The sequence below is a fragment of the Gouania willdenowi genome, chromosome 20 (genome assembly GCF_900634775.1).
Source record: "Gouania willdenowi chromosome 20, fGouWil2.1, whole genome shotgun sequence".
NCBI lineage: Eukaryota > Metazoa > Chordata > Actinopteri > Blenniiformes > Gobiesocidae > Gouania > Gouania willdenowi.
This window is the reverse complement of record NC_041063.1, coordinates 16,588,809-16,611,296: the sequence shown is the minus strand read 5'-3', so window position 1 is coordinate 16,611,296 and position 22,488 is coordinate 16,588,809. Positions and strand designations below refer to the sequence as shown.

General features: G+C 37.6%; 1 protein-coding gene across 2 annotated transcripts in view; it reads left to right on the top strand.

Moving 5' to 3' along the window:
* The first annotated feature begins 289 nt into the window (after positions 1–289).
* Positions 290–22,488, top strand: part of map3k22 (mitogen-activated protein kinase kinase kinase 22) — a 55,560-nt gene continuing 33,361 nt past the window's right edge. Inside the window, exons 1-4 of one of the 2 annotated variants that reach the window (XM_028434513.1) lie at positions 290–683; positions 1,307–1,471; positions 16,200–16,284; positions 16,899–16,943. In XM_028434513.1, the coding sequence (XP_028290314.1) occupies positions 16,266–16,284; positions 16,899–16,943 (64 nt within the window). In that variant the 5' untranslated portion in view covers positions 290–683; positions 1,307–1,471; positions 16,200–16,265. The remainder of the gene's footprint in view (positions 684–1,306; positions 1,472–16,199; positions 16,285–16,898; positions 16,944–22,488) is intronic. The other variant, XM_028434512.1, reaches the window with a different exon arrangement.

Genomic DNA, 22,488 nt, shown 5'->3' with positions numbered 1-22,488 from the left:
ATTGAAGAAGAAGAAGAAGAAGAAGAAGAAGAAGAAGAAGAAGAAGAAGAAGAAGAAGAAGAAACACAATTATGTTTTTAAGAGCAATTTTGTATATAATTTCTGTTTTAGGTTAATAAAACTGTATTGGAAGCATCTCAAATGTGTTTTTACATTTACAAGAAGAAGAAGATGAAGGTGTTTTTCGCAACATGTCCACGTGGTGGCGACAGTGGACATAATTTGACGTCCGCTGCCATGGAAACGCAGCCCCTTCCCGCGTCATTCCTTCCTGTAGCTCACGTTGTTGCTGACATCAGAGACGCAGCTCCAGGGACAAACTCAGCTCAGCTCAGCCCTGTTTGTAGTGAGAGAGAGAGAGAGAGGAGCGAATACAGAGACGGAAAACACAAAAAAACTTTGGTGTGAGACCCGGCTGCTGCTGCTGCTGCTGCTGTTTACTCCGTCCTCTTTGGATTATCTGCAGCTGTGATTTCTCCTACATGTACTGCGGTCATTGACAGAGCAGTTTCCGGATATCTGCACACTGTTTTTTTGGGGGAAAAGCTCTACTCTTCATCTGTTGTTGGGATTTTTTTTCCGCTCTTCCTGTGGTTTGTTTAGTGTCAACTTCCAAAGCCATCAGTTCGTCTTCTTAAATTCTGCAGCCAGGCGTCAGAACATGAACAGAGTCAGATAACAAGGTAGGAACCTGTGCGCTTTCACCAATTTATGGCGAAACTTAGTTTATTTTGTCATTTCCTGTTTTTTTTTTTTTTTTTTTTTTGTTTTTTTTTCTTTCTCGCAAAACACATACCAGAGTTCTGAAACAGGTTTGTAGTTTTGCAGTTGCACCTCCTGTTGTGGGAACTCTTAAATTTCCCCATTTCATCATTAAAACACTTTTTAGTGCAACAAAGAAAGTTTGCATGTGTAATATCCATAAAAAAACTATTTTTACATCTGATAATTTTACATCCCCTTTGCTTTCAGCCATATATGAGTCACAGTGATCCTCCAAACTAAATGTCTACCCCCAGCACAGACACCCACAGACTCCTGTCCTCAAAAGTCCTTCAAAACACAGGATCACAACTTCTTTTTTCAAGGAAATATACATTAGAAGTTATTTGGGCTCTTGTTTGTTACTTTGTTTTTATTCCCACATAAGTTACAGTTGCATACAAATGTAATAGAAGATGGACATGAATAATGGGACACCCAGCTGATAAAGTTTGGAAAGGACTTTTATTAAAAGTTTACAGTAGTTTTTTTTTTTTTTTTTACAACTGGATGCAGTCTGTTTTGTTTTTTTTTTACTTCAAAGTGAGAAGAATGCAGGTGCAGGTGATCTTCTTCCAACAAAGATATCTCCAAGTGGTTAAATTAGATTTCCATGAGATCTAAGCTTCATCAAATCAAATCAGCTCAACGTGAAACACAAGCAGACGAAGCTTGAAATGAGCTGATGGATGAGTTTATCAGCACTCTGGTGAGCCCCATGGCACAGAATTAACCTTTAAGTGAGAATCACAGTATGAAACAGTGCCAACTAATATTATGGAGTTTCATTGCCTCTTGCTGAATTATCTGCTGGGTCGAAAACTGGAAAACACATCACGAGACATGACCAGGGATCTGTTGAAACTGTTGACGTGAGGAAATTTTGATTTAAGTTTTTTCAGACTAGTTACAGTCTTTTCTAGGGGTGTGTATTGCCTGGCATCTGGCGATACGATTCGTATCCCGATACGTAGGTCACGATACGATACGATATATCTCGATATTAAAGCATAAGGCGATTAATGCAATTTTTTTTTTTTTTTAAATATACATACTGTATATGACTTAAGAAACAACTAATCTGTAAATGTGTACACCTTCATGAGAACATTATGTATGAAATATATTTTATTGGCATATGTGCCAACAACTTAAATTAAAAAAATAACATACAATCTGCCTGTGGCTTTTAAACCAACTTTGACTTTAGTGTAACATGATTTTAGTGGAAACTTAACTGAGGAACTGTATATGCCTAGAACAGCAAATAAATGCAGAAAGTTAGTACTTTATTTTTAGATTTTATTGAGAAAAAAAACACAAGCTAGTCAACATGCCCAGGTTTCAGTGCACTTCTTTGTGAAGTTATAATGTCTCCAGTGGAAAATACTTTCCTGGTTAAATAAAGGTAAATAAAAACAAAAAACAAAACTATATGGCTGCATTTTGAATCGATCCGAGAATCACGCTACATAATATAGCGATATATCGCCGAAACGATTTTTCTCAACACCCCTAGTCTTTTAACTAAAATGCAACTTAGTTTTCATCCAAATTAAGTCATCAGAACTACAGTACTTCATTTGTAGTCTAGTTTTAGTCTAATAAATGACAAACATTTAATTTGGCTAAATCTGTTTCAGATATAGTCGACATACAAATACAAAGCATAAAAGATGCATATTTTATGGGCTGGTATTAATGTTTGTAAACACACCGATTTAATGTGATCAATCTGTGACCTCATAAGCCGTCCTACGTCAGCAAACACAAACATCTTACTTCCTAATGAATCACTTACCAGCTGGTCCCGCCTTCCACGCAACAAAAGTAGTTTTGATTGGACACCTTCCAAAAAAAAGACAATTATTTCCATCTGGCTTGTTCCATGGGAACATTATAGTTCTAAACCATGTGTCAAACTCATGGGCCGAGGGGCCCAATCTGGCCCTTTGGAACATCCATTTCGGCCCGCAGGAGAAAGTAAATATGACTGAGAACACATGAATCATTGTGTAAATGAAACTTATCAATATATGCAGGGGCTCACAGTTTTCCCGGTGCCTTTATCACATGATTGCAGGCATTTTTAATGTTTTAAAAACTCAAAATTCTTACCAAATCCTTCAATTTTCCTCAAATTATGACATAACATTTTGCTCAATTTAATAGAAATTGGTCACAAAATTTTCAAAAATGTAAAGTAAAGATCCTGTTGGAATTGATATCTATCACTTATTGCTTGGATATTGTCGGTTTCATACATATTTAGTATTTTATGTATACGTAGAAGTGCAAACTAGGGCACAATAATGTTGAAATGACTCATTTTTCTGCATAAAATTTGTGGCCCATTTGAGATCAAGCTGCTCCGTATTGGCCCCTGAGCTAAAATTTGTTTGACGCCCCTGTTCTAGACTAAAAAAATCAATGTGGTTCAATATAGTCATAGTCTCGTTATTGTCTGCAGTTACACTGGCTGCAGACTTTCTATTAGATTTTTTATTAAGGTTGAGTTTGAAAATGAATTAAGCTCATGTTTTACCTCTTGCAACGTGTGCAGAGGACAATGTTTAGCTTGTTTTATTTTTTTTAATCCTACAACATGTAGTTTGTGTTTCCTCTCTCTGCTGCTTTCCTGTCACCCTGTGTTCTTCATCACTCATTCACTGTGTGGCTGACTGCAAGCGAACATGGCATTGTCTCTGTCACAGACGGCGTTCACTTAGCGAGGAATGTCAAGTGATCTCGTGCTGTCTACACATATGCCCGACTATCTTCCAAACACCCACTGACCAGAAGACTCGCTGTGAATCACATTGACAATGCAATTATGTTTTAGTTCCAATCTTGGTTGAGATGTTGCCTAGTAGTTAGGATCAAAAACAAAGGAAACAGGTTGTCATTGAGAGTGGGATGTTGCAAATAGGCTGCAGAGCGTGAGCACAGAATAATGTGTCCTTCAGGAGGAAACAGAACATTTATACAAAAGTTATTTTTTTTTTCTTACAGTTTTCTTTCTGCTAGTCGTGATATACTGTACATTTGTCATTATTTTTAGACCTAGTGTAGGCCCCAATTGATCAATAAATCAAAGGTATTTCTTTATTTTTTGAATTTATGTTGAAAGGTTGACGTGCCACTCGCAAATTTGTCATCGACTTCACCATAAACAAATGTTTTGTTGACAAATGGCATCGTCACTTGAACTTTGAAAAGGTTTTGCGCATTGCATTGTGGGATGCAAGTCACGTAAAAAAAAAATGCAAAGATGGCACCTTAGTAGAAAAGTTTTTTAGTGTTTTTACTTCATTCTCACAGTGATTTATTTTGTTTCTTTGCAAGGCGAGTAAGACAGTGATTTGCTTCGCCATTTTTGTCTGCTTTGTTTTTGTTGTTGTTCCCACTGATTATAATTAATGACTTTGATTTCGGGTGTTTCAGTTCATAGCTAAAATATCAACATTTGCCATTCTTTTGTCAGTAACTTTCAATCTGTGAAAACACCAGTGTTTTTGTGGTCTCACTGACATCAGTACTGGACAAGAACAACTTCTCATGGAAATACTGGTACAGTTTAAAAGAAAGGCAGTGGCTATTCGTACGGTTGCCGTATCAATATACCGACATTTTATCCGTACGCAGTGTCCCTATTTGGCCAGTTTAGGTCATGTGATAGGTCAGTCATCGGCCAGTTTAGGTCACGTGACTAAGACTAAATCTAACCCTAACCCTAAAAATTGTTGCGATATTGGGTTATAACCTAACCCTAACCCTAATACGCTACGTACTTGTACTTTGGTAACCGTACCATAAGCACCGGGGGTTGTCCTTACGGCTACCTTACAAATAGACACTTTATAAAAGAAATGTTAGTTGCTCTAAAGCCACTGCCTAACCTTTGAAAGAAGAGATGACATAAAGATTTCCTGCATTCTTATAAGATTCTATAGCTGAAACAGACAGTATTACACTAACTTAGCTGCATTTATAGCATTAAAGCATGCCACCCAATTCTTCTTGCAAATAATCTATCTTAGTGTAGTATATTTCAGGGAGAAAAAGTTCTGTTAAATTTGTTATTCAGAGAAAATACACTCCTTCTAAGTAGAGGCACAAAGGTTTCTTTGACCTGTGGAAAAACAAATGCTCGCAAGAAGAGTCAGACGTTGTTGATTTTTTGGTATGTCCTCAAACAACTTTCAAATAATTGGCTTAACTTCTAGACAACTGTGAATCCTGGATTTTCCGATCTCGTACTTGAAAAAGTGCATTAAGGCCACATGATGTCGGAGCTTCCACTTTGTAAAGTTGGTGGAAATAACATAACAATGGCGGCACCTGTTTTAAACATAGAAATCCCGATTTCCTGAGTTGTCTGAGACACACCAGTTTCCCAAACCATTAAAGATTAACTTAATTTGCAGGGATATAAAAGCCGGTCAAAGTCAAAGTCGTAATAAGTTGTTTTAATACACAGAGAAATAACTGCTTAAATGATGTCTGGACAGATACGTATTTGAAACATTTACATTCCCACAACAATTAACTATGACTCAACTCACATTTACATCATACTTTTATACAGCTCATGTGCAAAGAAGACTTGAAGATTGATCCTTTACAAATACAGGTGTACAGAGTGTGTTGTGGCACACCCATGACGATGTTAAGGACTTATTGCTGACTGTCTTACAGGTATGTGGTGGAGCTTTGTTGGTTTACATAGTTATGGAAACAGTTTGGCCTTTTGTTTGAGTGAACCTGTCCAACCATGTCATAGCTACTTTCCACTGTAACTAGAGATGGGCTGATATTATGGACCGATACTTGCCAATAAAATGCAATATCGGTTGATTTTGGTATATTTGTGCTGTTCTGTCTCAAACTTTGTGTTACTGAATTGACTTTACAATAGATTTTAGTGGTGGAAAACAATATTGATTTGGTTTTCTGAATCAACCTTTCAATAGGTTAAAACTGTAAGTACCGAAACTTGGTCTTCAATTGTAGTTTTCAGTGTTTTATGATGTGTTTCAGTCATTTTACATGGTAATAACTCATTACTCTCTGTTTTGTATATGTTTAACTTGCTTAAACCGCTAAGCTCATTAGATGCACCGCCCTCCCATCCTGGTCTCTTCAAACACCACCTAAACCACCCGAAACACCATATAAACTGCCAAAAAAACTACGCAACTTATCACTCACTCCTAAATACAGAGCCGACCAGTGCCTGCTTAACTTTGCTGTGCCTGTAAAGCTCCCTCCGTAACTCCTCACAGGAGTTAAAAACTAATATTTTCTGAAAAAAAATTATTCATATTAGGGATGGACCAATATGAATTTTTTAGGGCCGATGCCGTTACCGATTTTTTTTTTCCATCAGCCTTAGCCGATGATCGATATGGACTGCCGATTTTCTTGAGCCGATACTACTTTTGCTCCCTCAATTTACATCATAAAAATTACACAATGATGATAACAAATGGTACCAGTCTCAATTTTTAAAAAAGGAACATTTATTGAAATTAACAAAGGTGATGTAGAATGACAACAAGTAAAACATATTTAACAAATATTAAAAACAATTAAAAACTTAAAAATAAAATGTGGAAAACACGGAATTTGGAAAAAAATAAAATGGAAATGGGGGAAAAAATTAAACGAAATTTGGAAAAAAATTCAACAGATTTTATAGGGTCCTAGCTTAATCGATCTGCACCTCATATACATACTATAAAACAATTATTATATCTGTGATGTTTGTTGCACAATGTAGAAATATTATTTTATTCTGTATTGTTACAGTTTTACAATAGTTATCAAAAATTAAACCTTGCTTGTTGTTGAAAGCTGTGTAACTCCTAAGATAATTAGTCTGGACGACTAATGAGACTGAGACTGCTGTTGTTTGAGACATCGTATTAAAAACGAATATGGAAATTAGTTGAATAAGTATTTCTATTTTGCACAGATTATGTTTTATGTGGAATACATCCAGTGGGGCATTACATTAAAATTAGTATACTAATTTACTTATTATTTTCATGGAGATACTGTACATATAATCTGACTTCAAATTAGGTTGGGGGGAGGGGTCTATCTGTATATATATGTATCGGAAAATGAAAATTAAGTGTTGGACAATATTGGCATATCGACAAAAATAATGAGAAATACATGAGTCTTACAGCACTTTTCAAGGAACCCAAAGACGTTTTACAAATAAATCAAAAATCAAATATCAAACATCTCTAACTGTAACCAAATTAAAAGTACTTTATATTATAGTAACTGTAGTAAAGTAAATTCAAAATCTTTGATTAATCTTTAACAGGAAAATGTATAACCAGAGTGAAAGGTTACAGTCAGTCACTTATCAGTGCACTGATATCCAGCCCCCGTTTCTCCAGAAATTCAGGGAAAGTTTTTATAATTGAGCTTTGTCTGCAGGGCTTGTCTGACCGTAAGGGCATTAGGCAATACCATCAACAACATGTGAGCCGAGGGCTGCCGAAGTAGAATGATGAAACCTACAATCAGCCAGTTGAATTTGATTCTGATTCAAACGCTTTTCTCATTGCTAAACTTGTTCAGTGTTCTTCAGTTCCTAATTTCAAGTTGTGTTTGTGGAGAAAGAGCAGGAACATTTTCGTGTCTCGTCTGGAAACCACAGTTTAATTTGGACCTTTGAAAAGTATTCAAGTCTTTGAGCTGTCTTTGCAAGGCTGCACATGATGGAGAAACAATGAATAAATGGACTTGTAAAAGCACATCACAATAGATGACAACATCTTGACATATTGAGTCAATTCCTCCAGGGTGAAGCACACCCTGCAATCAATAAAAGAAGAGTATAATATTAACGAATGTCCAAAAAGTCATTTGAAGTAGGGTTGATAATGTCAATTTTGTTAAAACTTCTGTACTATTCTTCTTTACTTTACTAGGTTGGTATTAGCAGATCCAATTGCTTGAAGATGCTTGTTCACATTTAGGTTTTGGTCATATCACAGTTCCTATTCCGATGAAATACGATATTTGTTTTCTGGCTGATAGCGGACCGATATCCGATATCAATATCGGATATCGGGACACCACTCGTTACTGTAACCTTTGTCAGTAAATTGTCACACATGAGTAGTTACGATGTCAATTCTGTCTATTGGGGAATAACTTTTTTTTCTCCCAGTAAAAATTACAAGGCCGATGAGCAGCACTAGCTGTGTTCCCATCACATCAAAATAAAAGCAATAGTTCTAAAATTTCAACAAAATATTATTGCGCTTTGGACATGTTTCCATTGAAGGTTGTTCTGTAACTCTTGTGAAATCTCATTCCACGAGATTTTTGCTTCAGGAAAAGATGTTTGTTCAAAACCTCCTTATAACACTACGCATTCCTTTACTTGTTTGCTTTCTAATATGGAAGTAATATTATTCTCTATTATAATGCTCTTCTGTCTGCACGTATCGCGCCAAGTTTTCTCAGAGAGAAGTGGTCATGTGACCAGGTAGAGTCTGTCACGTCCTGTGACGTGTATTTGCAGAAAAAGTGTTTCTATTGCACTTTTGAAATCAATTTCAATATCGAAACGTCTCAAAAACCTCCTCGTGAAAGCGTAAAAACTTGTTAGCGATACCTGAGTGTTTTTCTGAAATTCAGGTGTTTCTATTTCCAGTTTTTATTGCACTATTTATATTTCGCGCATTTCCATGGATACTGGAAATGCAGCAACTTTGAGGGGTCTTTGAAGATGTTCCACCTCTCAACTGGTTCTAGAGTGTAGATTACTTTTGTACTTTAGTTGCTGTCTTTCTGCATTCAACTAGACATTTTGGCATATTTATAGTTGTACAAAAAGTGAAATAGCTAATAGAGAAATCCTTATTTCCTTCTGCTTTTACCCGAGAAGAAAAATCTACAAAAGATATTGGTCAAAGTCAACTATCTTTATCTATTTCTATTTTTAGAATTTTTATTGAGCAGTAAGAAAATGTGCTCTTTAAACTCAACGCATGCACTTGAGATGACTGTTTAACTAATGACCACATTTCAAAGACTGGTTCATACTAAAAACCATCCTCCATTATCAGTCATTCGGCTTTTGATCCTGATTTTGAAACAACTCCAAGGAGACTAAAAGCCTGTTAGTGTTAGAGGCCCTAGATAAGCAGAAATCCTCCACACTTTCACCAGCATTCCTGCTCCAAATGTGTCTGTGTGTTTAAATCAGCTCTAAGCGGCCATAGTGAGAGAGGGGAAGCTTTGCATTGTCTTATTTCCCAGAATCAGCCTGCATAAACTATCTGACTCATGTGGGGTGGACGCTGTGCAGAGCTGGCAGTCGTTCAGCAGACACAACCTCACTGCAAAGGTTGTTTAAAAAAGAAAAAAAGAAATCAACCAAACACCCCAGACTTTCTGCTCTACCAGTCAGTGAGCATCAAGTTGTTTATATCATCAAAAAGACTATTTTATTCTTGGTGGCAGCATAGGTTAATGACTCAAACGCAGTGTTAGAAGTATTTTTCTCTTGTTGGGGTGTTGCAATTTAAACAGAGAAGTCTTATTTTGCTTTGTTTTTCATGTCAGGCTTGAACACTGCTGACATGAATTTTGAAATGTTTGTATTGTTTTGTCAGGGAACTGCTTTGGGAAAAGCTGCCTAAATGTTGGCATGACTATTATACCTTTGGAATAAATCTATAATAGTCCTTGTCGACAAAACTTTGCCACAAATGAGTTTTGACATTTTCCGACAACAACACCAGAAAATGTAATTCGCAGCCATTTTTTATCTTTTCTTTTTATAAACTCTGATGAATGAAATACATTTTTTAATACATTTTTATTAATTTGCTCTGTGTCCCATATGAGTGTCCAACTACTGCCATTGCGTCTAAAAAACTTTTTTCCTTGCTATCATGTATAGTTTCGTGCTCTTCGTTGTTAGCATTTGGTGCATTTTTCCATCCATTAACTGTTCCTCACGATTAAAATGAACCATCACAGGCTAACATATGCGTACTCTACGCACTAGCAGTGTGTACCCAAACATACATGTTTCTAGGCTGTAAACCAAAAATATTAGCAGTAAGAGACTTTATAGAGGGCTTCACGCAATACTGGTCTTTGATAATATTCCTTTTTAGAGATTCAATTATGCAAACTAGTTATGCGTATACTTTTCTGCAGTGATACTGCCTTACTGTCAGACCGAACAAATGATTTTCTCAGTTAGCCTGTCAGAACAAACTAACATTTTATCACAAGGCTGCAGTAAGGCACATTTATTTATATAGCGCATTTCATCAGAAAGCAATTCAATGTGCTTTATATGATAACAATAAAAACACAACTTTAAACAGAGTTTTAAACCAACAATGAAATAAAACCTATAAAAATCTCCCTCGAAGTCATAAGCAGTAGAGAAAACAAGTACTTTTAACTTAGATATAAGAATGTTCACATGTGATGCAGACTTCAGCTCTGCCGCAGTTTGTTCCACTTCTTTGCAGCATAACAACTAAAAGCAGTTACACCAAGTTTACTGTGAACTCTGGGCTCCGCTATCTAACCTGTGTCCATAGATCTGAAAGACCTGCTGGGTTCATACCTGACTAACATCTCACTAAGTTCTGACAATGATGACACATCAACTTTAGGCCGATTTTAGCTTTGTTGTATTATTCATATGTGCTACTTGAACATTAGTTTGTGTTTACATTAATGTTCGACGTTCACTGTCGTTTGTCTTTTTCAGCTTTTACTCTAAATAGGCAGTTGTTTTCCTATTTTAAGTAGAATCCCTCTTTGAGATTCAAACCCATTGAGTTCCTCCAAGTTTGAACTCTGATCTCAGAGACAGTGACTTCCTTGGGACTCCCCACGTGTGATGTCAGACATGAGGTAATCTGGCTCGGACCCCCAGGCAGCTGTACAACAGGCGGTCTCTGCTCAGAGGGATGAGAGAGGCGTTTCCCTCAGAGACCTTGGCCAACGTCATGCTGCGTACGGAGTTGGACAGGGATGTAACGGAGCTGAACAAGGCTGGTGTGTAGGCTGACTCGCATATACGTGCATGACTTGCACAGTCTTGGCTGCAATCTCCTGCTAATCATTCCAACAAAAATAAAATAGCGCTGTGTGGTTTGAAGAGATCAGCTTTGCTTTGTCTGGCTGGAACAGTTTGACTCAACCCATGTCTGAAAGCTCATCCTGTGCATTCTCTTCTTCTATTTCACTTTCCCCGGTCGTTGCAAAGCAGAACTCGTGTTGCAACAGAGTCGACGACTCGACCGTAATAAAGATAATAATTTCCTGATTTGTGCGTCACAGTGTTTGAAACACTCTGAGATGTGAATGAGTGTTTGCAGGTTTGCTCTCTTGTTTTCTCCACAAACACCCAGACAGACAGTCTCCTCTCAGAGGACTTGCCGCTGCCGAGCAACAAGCATGATTAGCATTTGATCTTCAACAAACAGGGCTGTCATAGTGGCCTCCCGCTATGAAGTGTGTGGAGAATTGGGCTCGCGATCAGTGAGCGCCGCTAGCCTGGCGTCACGCTGGGAATAGGGGCGAAGCAGTTGGGCCATCTGGTGGCTTTCTGGCACTAGACTGGGTGTTGTGTTGGGTTGTGTGCATGTGTATGGAGCATCAACAAATGGGGCATCGTGGTGTGAGGAGAGCACCTGTCTTGTGGCTGTTCTTCATTTCTTTCGTGGTACTCAAACCTTTTTGGCTCAAGTACCCTCTTTCTCATATTTGTGAATCCAAGTACCCCTTTATCCGACTTTAACATTATGCTCAGAATTCTATGAAAAAAAGAACTATAGAGCATAATGATGGAATGAATGAGTTATAACACATTTATAAGAGCCCCATTGTAAATACGTAGAATGAAACACTATTTATTGGCTACCTGAATTAATATATTTCGATAGTTTTTATAATTTCTGGTCATCTCCCACCTGGTGTGAGACAATGACTGACCCTTGTGTTTTCAGTTCATGTTCTAATCAAGATCATTTCATCATTTTGTGTGTTTTTGGTGTCATTTTTTTTATCTCAGTTTGTGTGTATTTGGTGTTGTTTGGTTGTTTCTCTGTTATTTTTGTGCAAGGCAACGCAAGGCAAATTTATTTGTATAGCGCATTTCACACACAAGGCAACTCAGTGCTTTACATAATAGTGTAGTGATCTTTTGTATTTTTTTTGTCTCATTTAGTGTCTTTTTTGTTGTTTTGCTGGTAATAGAAAGTATTTTTCTCTCTTTTTGGTGTAATTTTGTGTATTTTGTTGTTGTTTGTCTGTTCTTTTTATTATTCAGTATATTTTTCTCTTATTTTGTGTGTTTTTTGTAGTCGTTTTGTGAGTTGCTGGTAATATTTAATATGATTTTCATTTTTAAAGGGGACGTATTATGAAAAATCCACTTTTGCAGTCTTTTTGAACACAAATGAACTAACTTGAGTGTCCACACTGTGCACAAAATATGAAAGAAATCCATTAAGTCCTTTGTTTGTGGTCTGTATAAGTCTTGCAACACATAGAAAATTGCTCCGTTTCAAATTTTCTACATTTGTGCTTCACAAGAGAAATCGGGATAGAAAATACCCTCCCCTCCACTGGTACCTCCACCCATGGACTCCACCCCCAACCTGATGAAAAGTTTTGCGAAAATTTGCCATTGTTTTTCTTGCTAGCGAAGGACAATGGCTACCGGTAAAACTAAATATAGAATGTGCCGTGCCTCCACAGTGAACATACACTTTAGTGTATTCACTATTTGTTAATCCGGAGGTGTACGCTCTTGTGGTTTCCTCTCCAGCGCATCTTGTGGTTCGGTGTAGCACCAGGGAGCAGACACATTTTTAGTACCTGTTATATCACCTCGTATCGCTGATCTGATGTGTTTGTGACATAATGCGATGCAGCGCTTGGACAAAACAAATTACTATCACCTTAAATGCACTATTCCTGTCGTTAGAAGAGCAGACAAGGAGAAGGTGACTCAGCAGCTTAACACTCCATTGAGAGTTTGAATGAGTGCTGCGGCTGCTGAGATAAACATGGACCCTGAAGCGCTGAGACGGACTCACAATAGCAATAGCCGCATAAATAACCAAGTGTTTTTCTGTAATGTACTGTAAAGAGCGAGGCATGCAGGCAAGTCAGCGTCTATAGACACGCCCACTTGTGAATATGCATAAGTAGACCCCTTAACAGCCCGATTTTAGAACTGCGCAGAAAGTCACATTTCAGAGGCTAAAACTCTGGAAAACAGGTGAGTTTGGGAAAATAAACCTCAAATACTATGTTTTTGGGGTTCTTAGAACAAATGGAGATGGGTGAAAAATAGCATGATATGTCCCCTATAACTAAAAATAAACATCATAAAACTACATATTTTTAATGCTTTCATTTGTTAATTTTCCCCTCTCTCTGTCTCAAGTACCTCCTGTAGTGCCATCGTGTACCCCTAGGGGTACACATACCCCCATTTGAGAAACTTACCCATTATCTGTTCATAGTAGAGCATTTCACGTCTATTTTCTACTCCTGCAGCACGTTGAAATATTTAACTTTGTGCTTTCTCGTGATGTTTGATCGCAGACAAACATGCACTGCCTACTCTGTCCCAGTGGCGTCTTTATTGGTTTTATGAAAAGTTTTTGCAACTGGCACAAAGTGAAAGTTGTTTTGTCCCTGCAGGCAAGCGACAGTGTTTTTCTACACACAGACAGAGAAGTTTATTTGTGGAGAGAGCGCATAAACACAGAAAAAAGCTAAATGCATTGTAAACAATGCTTTGAATTCAGATTCAGTGCAAGTGGAGTCAATTTCAGTCTTCCAAGATACAGCTGGGCCAAGTTGCCAGTTTGTCACAGGGCAAAATACTTGTAGACAGACACTTGTAATCATCAATGAAAACCTATCCAGACACAGTATGTTCACAAACACAAAAAAGGCCCTGTTGAAGTTAATATTTTTAGTCTCCACTAACTGAAACAAGCTGCACCATTTTTGCTTTGATTTAAAAGACTTGTTTCGTCTTATAGGCATCTCAGTCAAACTCTTGTGACATCAAATACTGCTTGTGTCACTGTTGCTGAAGCATCGGAATAGTAATTTAGTGTGTTACAACAAGCTGACACCAGCAGCTATTTCTCTAATTGATGAGCTTCTAAATTACTGTTCAAAACTGTATTTTAAGGAGGGAGTGCACAATGTTATACGGCAAATGAGCCATTTTTCCTTTTCACTGGAAACGAGCATGTACAATTAGAGTTTATACCAAATTAGAGCCAAGTGTAATCATGTTTTTTTAAAAACAGGTTGTAATTTTTCCATAACTCTAGACACACCAAAAAACGAAAAAAACACACTATGACCAGTGTTAATTTGACAGCACATTTTGATTTAGTTTTAGTCAAAAACTACATGACATTAAACTTTTAGTTGACTAAATCTGTTACAGATGTAGTCGACAAAAATATAAAGCGCAAGAGTTTTTAAAGATTCAATCACTATTTATCAAGCTGATATGAGATGGTATTAAGGCCTGTCGCACCTTCCACTAGGAATAGACCGATAAGGATTTTTTGGGGCCGATGCCGGTGTCACGGTCTGAGTTTACCTCCGTGCTGAGATTATAACCCTAACCCTAACATAATCCAATAATCAAATAAAACACGTGTCCGTTCACTCTGAAAACAAAAAGAAACAAAAATGAACAAATGTTAAAAACAGGTGATTTAGAACAAGAACAAGTAAAAAATATGTCCGCTCTCTGTAAATAATGCGGATCGGCGAATGCAGCAGCACGCATCGGCAGATGCCGATACACGTAAAAAACGCAAAAATCGGCCGATAATATCGGCCGGCCGATGTATCGGTCTATCACTACCTTCCACGCAACAAAAGTAGATTTGATTGGATACCTTCCAAAAAAAACTTATTCCTCCTGATTGAATTTCTTCCTATGTGAACGTTATAGTTTAGTTTTTATTAGTTAACGAAAATATCAACATATTTTATATTGTTTTTGTTTACATGTATTTTACCATTTTTTGATTAGTCATAATCTAGCTATTGTCACTTAGAAAAACATGTTGTCGACGAACACTATGACAAAAATCTTTAGTCAACTAAATTAACACAGAGACTTTAAAATTACAAAAATTATTGAAAAAAAAATGTTTAACTCTGGAACAACAGTCTTAAGAAGTGTAACACCACATTAAGTAACAACACATATTGTAATAACTAATAATAAAATTTGCATTTAGTGGTCCATTTTGTAATTCTTCTTTTCTGATAAAAATTCTGAATGTGGTATGGGTCACGTTCTTGAGGACGCAGAGAGAGAGGAGGAGGAGGCAGAAGTAGAGTTTGTGCAGAAAAATCTTTTTTATTAATAGAAAAGCAAAAACTAACAAAGTACAAAGTAAAAGCTACCTAATAATCTTGCTGACTGGTGGTGAATATGCCAATTTGTAATTATACGTCAGAGAGAACAGTGCGTGTTTAGACACTCCTTAAGTAGTGTTGGAATGTAGTTAGGTGATTAAGAACACCTGAGTGGAAATATGAGGGAAGCGAAAGAAGACTCAATCGCTAACACAAACAGGAAGTGAACAAACAGACAGGAAGACAAGACAAAACTAAGAACTGAGAGAACACAAGATTAACCAAATACTAAACAATTACTATAACAGGATGTGTGAAAATTAAAAACACAACTATCCTCAAACTTTAATCATTTTAAATCTCCGAAATATTACTCAATTACAACTTCTTCCTATTAATCACATCGTGCATGTAAAAGATTCAATTCAATTCAACTTTATTTGTATAGCGCAATTTACAACAAAGTCATCACAATGCGCCTATCAAAATATAAAATTCATAATAACAAAGAGAAAACCCAACAAGATCCACATAAACAAGCATTATCGACAGTGGGAAGAAACAACTCCCTTTTAACAGGAAGAAATATCCAGCAAAACCAGGTTCAGAGGTGGTTTTGCAGAGCTCATAGTTTTCACCTAAAGCAGGTGGTTAGGAAAACCATCAAACCCATCTCAGTGTTACAGAATTGGATGTCGATGGCACAGGCTTGTGGAGAGACAAGGGCACATAGAGATATTTTCAACAGACTTTTTTGCAGGCTGTTATTGTAATATTTTCCCTTAATTGTTTTTCTCAAATAGGATACTTCAATCTTCAGAGGCCTTGGTCAATAGAGATAGAGCGATACAAACCGTTACTAGACCGATGTGGAAAATAAAAGCTTTGTGTGGACACTGCCACCTGCGTCCTGTTTTGTCATTGTTTTTGTGCAATCGCAGAAATATTATGTGTGCCAAGCCAAAGGAAAATGACGCATAACTCGGATGTTGAAACCGCGTTTGTTTTCTGCTTTTCAGTTTTAAAGCCTTCGCTTGTTGGGAGAAGTTGAGCTAAATGCTCAAGTTCAACAAGGCCACTTCCTGATGATGACAGTAAACATGGGTAAGTGTGTGCATACATGAACACACGCTTTATGGGCAATGCATACCAACATGCACACCTCTCACACTTCCTTTGGCAGGAACAGTGCGGAGAATAATAACACATGTATGAGAAGGGAAATGTGTGGAAAAATGGTCGGTCCAGATGGCTGAATCTGTTCTAGCAGAATGAGAGTTTTTATATTCACACACTCAGTTATGTTTTATACTAAATGTGCTCTGGATATTGCATACTTTCGTTATGCAATTTTTTTGAAGAATGCACAACTTGGATAAATAGATAGTTTCATATTTTCACTATTCCTATCAAATGTATGCATTTGTATTCACACCTCGTTGGTGTGAATATAATAAAATAAGCCAACCACACATTCTTGGTCCATGCATATAATTGCTATTTAAACAATAGAACTCTCTTGTGGTATTTTTTTTTGCACGAGTAGGATTTTTGAGGCATTAGGAGCCCCAAGACTGTATGTAACCCACTTTGTAAATGAAGCATAAAATAACAAATCAATACTTTTCCTCCATTATTTTCTCACTCAACAAAGCACAGCCAGAAGTGGTGCTTTGATTCAAATCTGTTTCCAAGCTATTTGTCCTCTTCTCCTACAGATGACGGTCTCCAAAATGGACCTGGACAGCACAGAAACTCACAAGGTCAGTTTTAATTTTGATAAAACCTCACATACGCGATGATTAACCTCAAAGAAATATGAAACAACAAAACTGAGAAAGTCCAAGTGACGCTCACAAATAAATATTGACTTATGTTGCGCTTCTTACCACCCCTAAGTGACCTCAAAATATTCTACACATTCACATGCTCTCAGTGGACACCAGCTGTTCATTGAGGACATCATGGTGTTTGGCTTTCAAATGTAGAAAATGAGTAATAACAATGCTGTGAACAATGCATAAAAGATGCAGATATTTCTGCGTAATAGTGTATCTATTAGTGCTAACGTCCCCATAGTCAGCATAGCTCCTTGCTATGTACACAAGTTAGATTTAAGAGACAATTCAGCTGTATGTGTTTTGGCAAAGATTCTAAGCTGTGTTAACTCACAATGCCCGTAAGTTAGCATTAAATTAAAAGTTACTGATAACTTCAACTTCCAAGATTTAGTTATTGATACTTAAACAGTGCAAGACAGCTCAGTGTTTGTTTTCTAGTTTAGATTATTGATACTTTAAAAGGTAATGATTAATGCAATGCTATGATTTCCACTTATCTTTCAAGAATTTGATTATTTCTGACTGGATATAAGTCTTTTGTTCACCCACCACCTTCACACAATTTGTTCCGATACAAAACGCAAGGCAACTCGAGGCAATCCCAGTCATATAAGTTCATATTAACTTTAATAACTTTCATTCTGACATAAAACATAGTCTATGATTAACCCCTCCGAGCAAATATTTGGACCGTGACAGCAAGTTGGAAGATGATTGTTAGAAGCCTACTATTTTTCTAAATTGGTCATTACTTGCATTTCTACACAGACTTTATGCAAACATGTCACATACTGACAATAGTCTGCCGTACATTAAAGTCACTGTTTTTGGTTAATGAATAACTTTGGTGGCAAAAACAAGTCAAACTTTTCTCCCAAATTTACTCCAAAGACATGCAATGCGACTACAGAAATACAGAAAAATAATGGAAAATACACAAATTGACAACATAAATACATAAAAATGACTTATCAGACACAAAATCACAAAAGAAACGACAAATTAAAACAGACACGAGAGAAAAATGAACTGTAAAAACGAAAATACACAGAAATGACTCCAAAAACAAAATCATAACAAAAATACACAAATTGGCTCAAAAGACACAAAGCAACAACAAAAACAAAGGAATAACAGAACTAAAACAAAACGACTACAAAAATACATAAAATGACTCCAAAAACATACAGAACAAGATGACTGACAATAGTCTGCTTACATTAAAGTCACAGTTTTAAAGCAGAACTAAGTAACTTGCGCTTAGCGTTCCCCCTAAAGGTCCCTTTTGGTTATGTCACTGTCGTAAAAACTCCGCATCCCTTGCCGCCTGCCCCACCTCACAGCTACGTGTGCACCTTTGCTCTCCCAAGACGGTAGCAACCGATCACTGAAAATTCCTAATACAACAGTGACACTAAGGGTGCTTTCACACATATAGTCCCATGTGACCATGTGAACAGTATGAGGAAGAGAGACAAGTAAAATAAATGAATGATGTGCGAGTAATACAGAAAGAGGTGTGGAAATATGTGTGTCGTGTGTTTGTTTGTGTGCTGACAAAGCGGCTCTGAAACTGGATGGATGAATAGATGGATAAACAGATAGATAGATAGATAGATAGATAGATAGATAGATAGATAGATAGATAGATAGATAGATAGCTAGATAGACGGATGGATATTTGTGTGTGTGCTGCCTGACGGAGCGCTGGGTTGCGAGTGTGTGTGCGTGCCTGTTGTAGCGAGGACAGTGTGTGTGATTGCTGTGTGTTGCTGCTGAGCTCTCACTGCATGGAGTTGCTCCGTTCCTCGGACAAAGGTCTTCTCTGGAGTTTTAGAAAAGTGAATTTGTAGACAACCGTGTGCTGGTCATAATCTAGCATTAGTTTGTATTGGGCTGCCGTAAAGCAGTACGTCTTGCCACCGGGTCAGAAGCAGGAAAGTTGCAAGTGCTGTTTTTTGGCCAGAGGCAGCAGAGGGAGATGAAAGACCCCCAATCACCCCATAAACACTTGTATTACCCTCACAGGGACTATAAGAAGGATTTATTAAGGTGAAAAAGTTGCTTAGTTCTGCTTTAAGTAAATGATTAACTTTAGTGGCTTAATCAAGTCAAAATTTTCTCCCATTAGGTGCCAAATTAGCTGCATTGCCATTTTGACTAACTTCGCGTTGTGCATGGACACGGGCTAAGAGTGCAGCTTGATTGTCAAGGCATGCGTCTGTGCGTCTGCACGGCGGTGTGTGTGTGTGTGCACTGTGCGTCAGAGCGAGGGCCGCTGTCTAGCTGCACAGTGAGCACACATTTGGCTCCAGCTGCTAATCCAGCCGGATGCCTTTGGCATGATGTGTCTCTCTGCACCAGGAATTCCCCTCAATGTCTTCATTCACAGTGCTTTTCTTAAGCGCGCACACACACACACACACACACACACACACACACACACACACACACACACACACACACACACACACACACACACACACACACACACACACACACACACACACTCACCGCCTTGGTTAGTTTGCAAGTTGCAGCAGTGAAAGTCCCAACACTGTTAACTTTGTGTCAGCCTCATTGTCTGTAACTTCGTGTTACTCAGAGGCGACTTAGAAGAATACGTTTTCTGCAAAGCCACTGCTCCCTTTGCACTTCCTGGAATAAAAAGGAAAAGCACAGAGTAATGATGCAATTGTCAGCAATCAGCTAACATTGTGTAATGTTGCTCCCTCTACTTAGCTTCATGGAATTCCCCCTTTTCTTGAGCTTTGCCATTTCTTTTTTACCAAAGACACACTGTGGGACCACCAGGAACTTAACTTATCCTACCAAACAGAACAACACTAAACAATTCACTCTTTGCACTCTTTCAGCTCGTAAGGTGACTCACTGAGCTGGTGTTTAACCTTGGCTGCCCCCAGCTTGGTGGCGGCCACGGAGCAGGCACCAGTGATGTAATATCTTCATTTTTAGGCTCCTCTGCAGCCAGATTTTCTGCCTCACCACGCATTTCTCACACTCACAGTGCCCCCCACAATCACACTCTAGCCTGCTATTATCCATAAGTTACTGACTGGACAGGCACCAACGAAGATTGGTACACAAATACACACATGCTGCGTTCTGTTTATTTTGTATCCTTGACTGCGAGGGCTCTGGTGAGTGTGGAGTCAAAACTTGAAAACACATCGCCAGGGAGAGAGGCTGTGTTTGCTGCAGGAATATTTGCTGACCCGTGAAAAAAAGTTAAATATCACTTGTACTAATGTTTACCTGTAGTTCATGGGTGTCAATTTCATTTTGGTTTAGGGGCCGCATAAAGTCAAACTTCACTCAACGTGGCCCCAGCAGAAAAAATCCTGGCAATTCTTAACGTTCAATTTAAATATTATTGTGCCCTGGTTTAAACCACATGTAACCACACATGCAAATAACTATAGATTACTGACTTGTTCCTTGGTTATAAAGCAGTCTGTCACAGATCAGTGACTGAACTTTATGATGACAAATGATTAATGATTTTCCTGTCGTTTTTTCCTTTGAGTAAAACTGGCCCAAACTGAATGCTCTGGTGGGACAAATTTGGCAGTTGGCTTTGAGTTTGATACTCGTAATTCAGCCTTAAGTTGGCATTCAGAAGCAGGATCTGTCTTAACAAAGACTGCACTAATAAAAAAAAATGACATAAAAAAAATAGAAATGTTTCTTAAAGTTGCACAAGACATCAGAATCAGCAGATATGTTTGGGCAGACATGGACAACTGGAAAATTAAACGCAGATAGTTACTCCCAAAACACAAAGGACGACGACAAATACTCAAGAAATATACAAAACGTGAAAAGGACACTATGAGTCTAAAAACAAAGTGACAGCAGAATTGTCAACAATTGATAACAATGTCAACAAAAACACATCAAATGAAAACAAAAAGACACAAGATGACTCCAAAAACATACACAAATACACACATTTCTTTTTAAAACACACTAAAAAACACAGACACACAAACTTAAAGAAAAATGCACAAAACGACAACAAAAAAACCCTTTGTTCATTCCTGTGTTTAATGCTCATGAATGTTGATAATGTGACCTTTGGATCAGACAATCATTTGGGTGCATATAAGGGTGACCTTTATCAATAGCTTAAGATAAAAAACAACTATTCTCGTATTAATGTGTTTAGAATTTTAGGACATATCATTTGTAAACTAAAAAGTAAAAGCTTTCTGTGAAGGGGGACTCACTCAATATTTACTTAATCATCTTCCCACCTGCTTTTTCCAGTTCGGGGTCACAGGGGTCTGCTGGTGCCTATCTCTAGATCTCAGCAGGGCAGGCACTAGGAATGTGCAATATTTTATCATTTATGATTTATTGTCAAAAATATTCTCACTGGTAAGAATTTGTCATCACACGATATAAACGATAAATTCCCATGTCAGAAATTAGTGAGGGCCACGGGCCATTTGTCCCTCAATTTAGCCAAGAATGCCCCTAAAATCCTTGTTCCACGGGACAAAACTGCCCCTGTTTGTTGTCAACGACTTATTATTCTCTGGAGCAGAATGCTGTTTATGGAAGCTCTGCCTCGGAGCCTCTACGGTGAGCACCACCACCGCCCCCTCACAAGTGTGTGTGTGATCGTTACGGCTACCTGAAGCGGCCATGCTGTGATACATAATTTACGGCTTCTTGGTTAAAACCAGACAACCATCCAACGAAGGGAACCAGTCCAAGTTCCTCCGTCAGATCCACCCAAAGTTCCACAAACACGGTGACAGAGATGAACCTGTACCAACGATTATGAACTGGAAACTCAACTAAAGCAAACTATGCTAAGCTAACCCACTGACACAAAGACTGGGCTAAGGGCTAATGCTAACCACTCCTTATAAGGAACAAACCAAGTAAAAAGAACACGTCTTGCTGTCATCAAACCACAGAGAGCCACCGACTTGTTTATGATCAGATTTAACACTTGTATGAAAGGATAAAATCTAAACATGTCACACGTTGTGTAAAATAAATGTTAGCATAAATACTAATGTCACTATTCATTCGTCCCAACTTGTGAAACACAATATTTTAAATTATATTTCACATGTTCACAGACAAAGCTGGTCCCATTAGACTAATGTAACTATTGTGATTATTACACCTAAATATACTGAATGATTAAATCATCAGCTTGATCTGGTTTAATTATATGATATCAGAGATATTTATTAACCATAACTTTATGTAACTCTGTCAAATATGAAATAAACAAGATTCATCAGCAGTAAAAACACTATTGGAGTTATTTGTGCTTTTTTCTTTCTTGCTTTTTTTTTGTCTTTAGAAAATAATTTAATTTCAAGTGAGGAAAGTAATAGATTGCATACAATATATTCCATAAAAATATCAGCTCATGAACTCTTTGAGTCAGCAGCTATTTAGCCTTTTTTAATGTGTCTAGTGT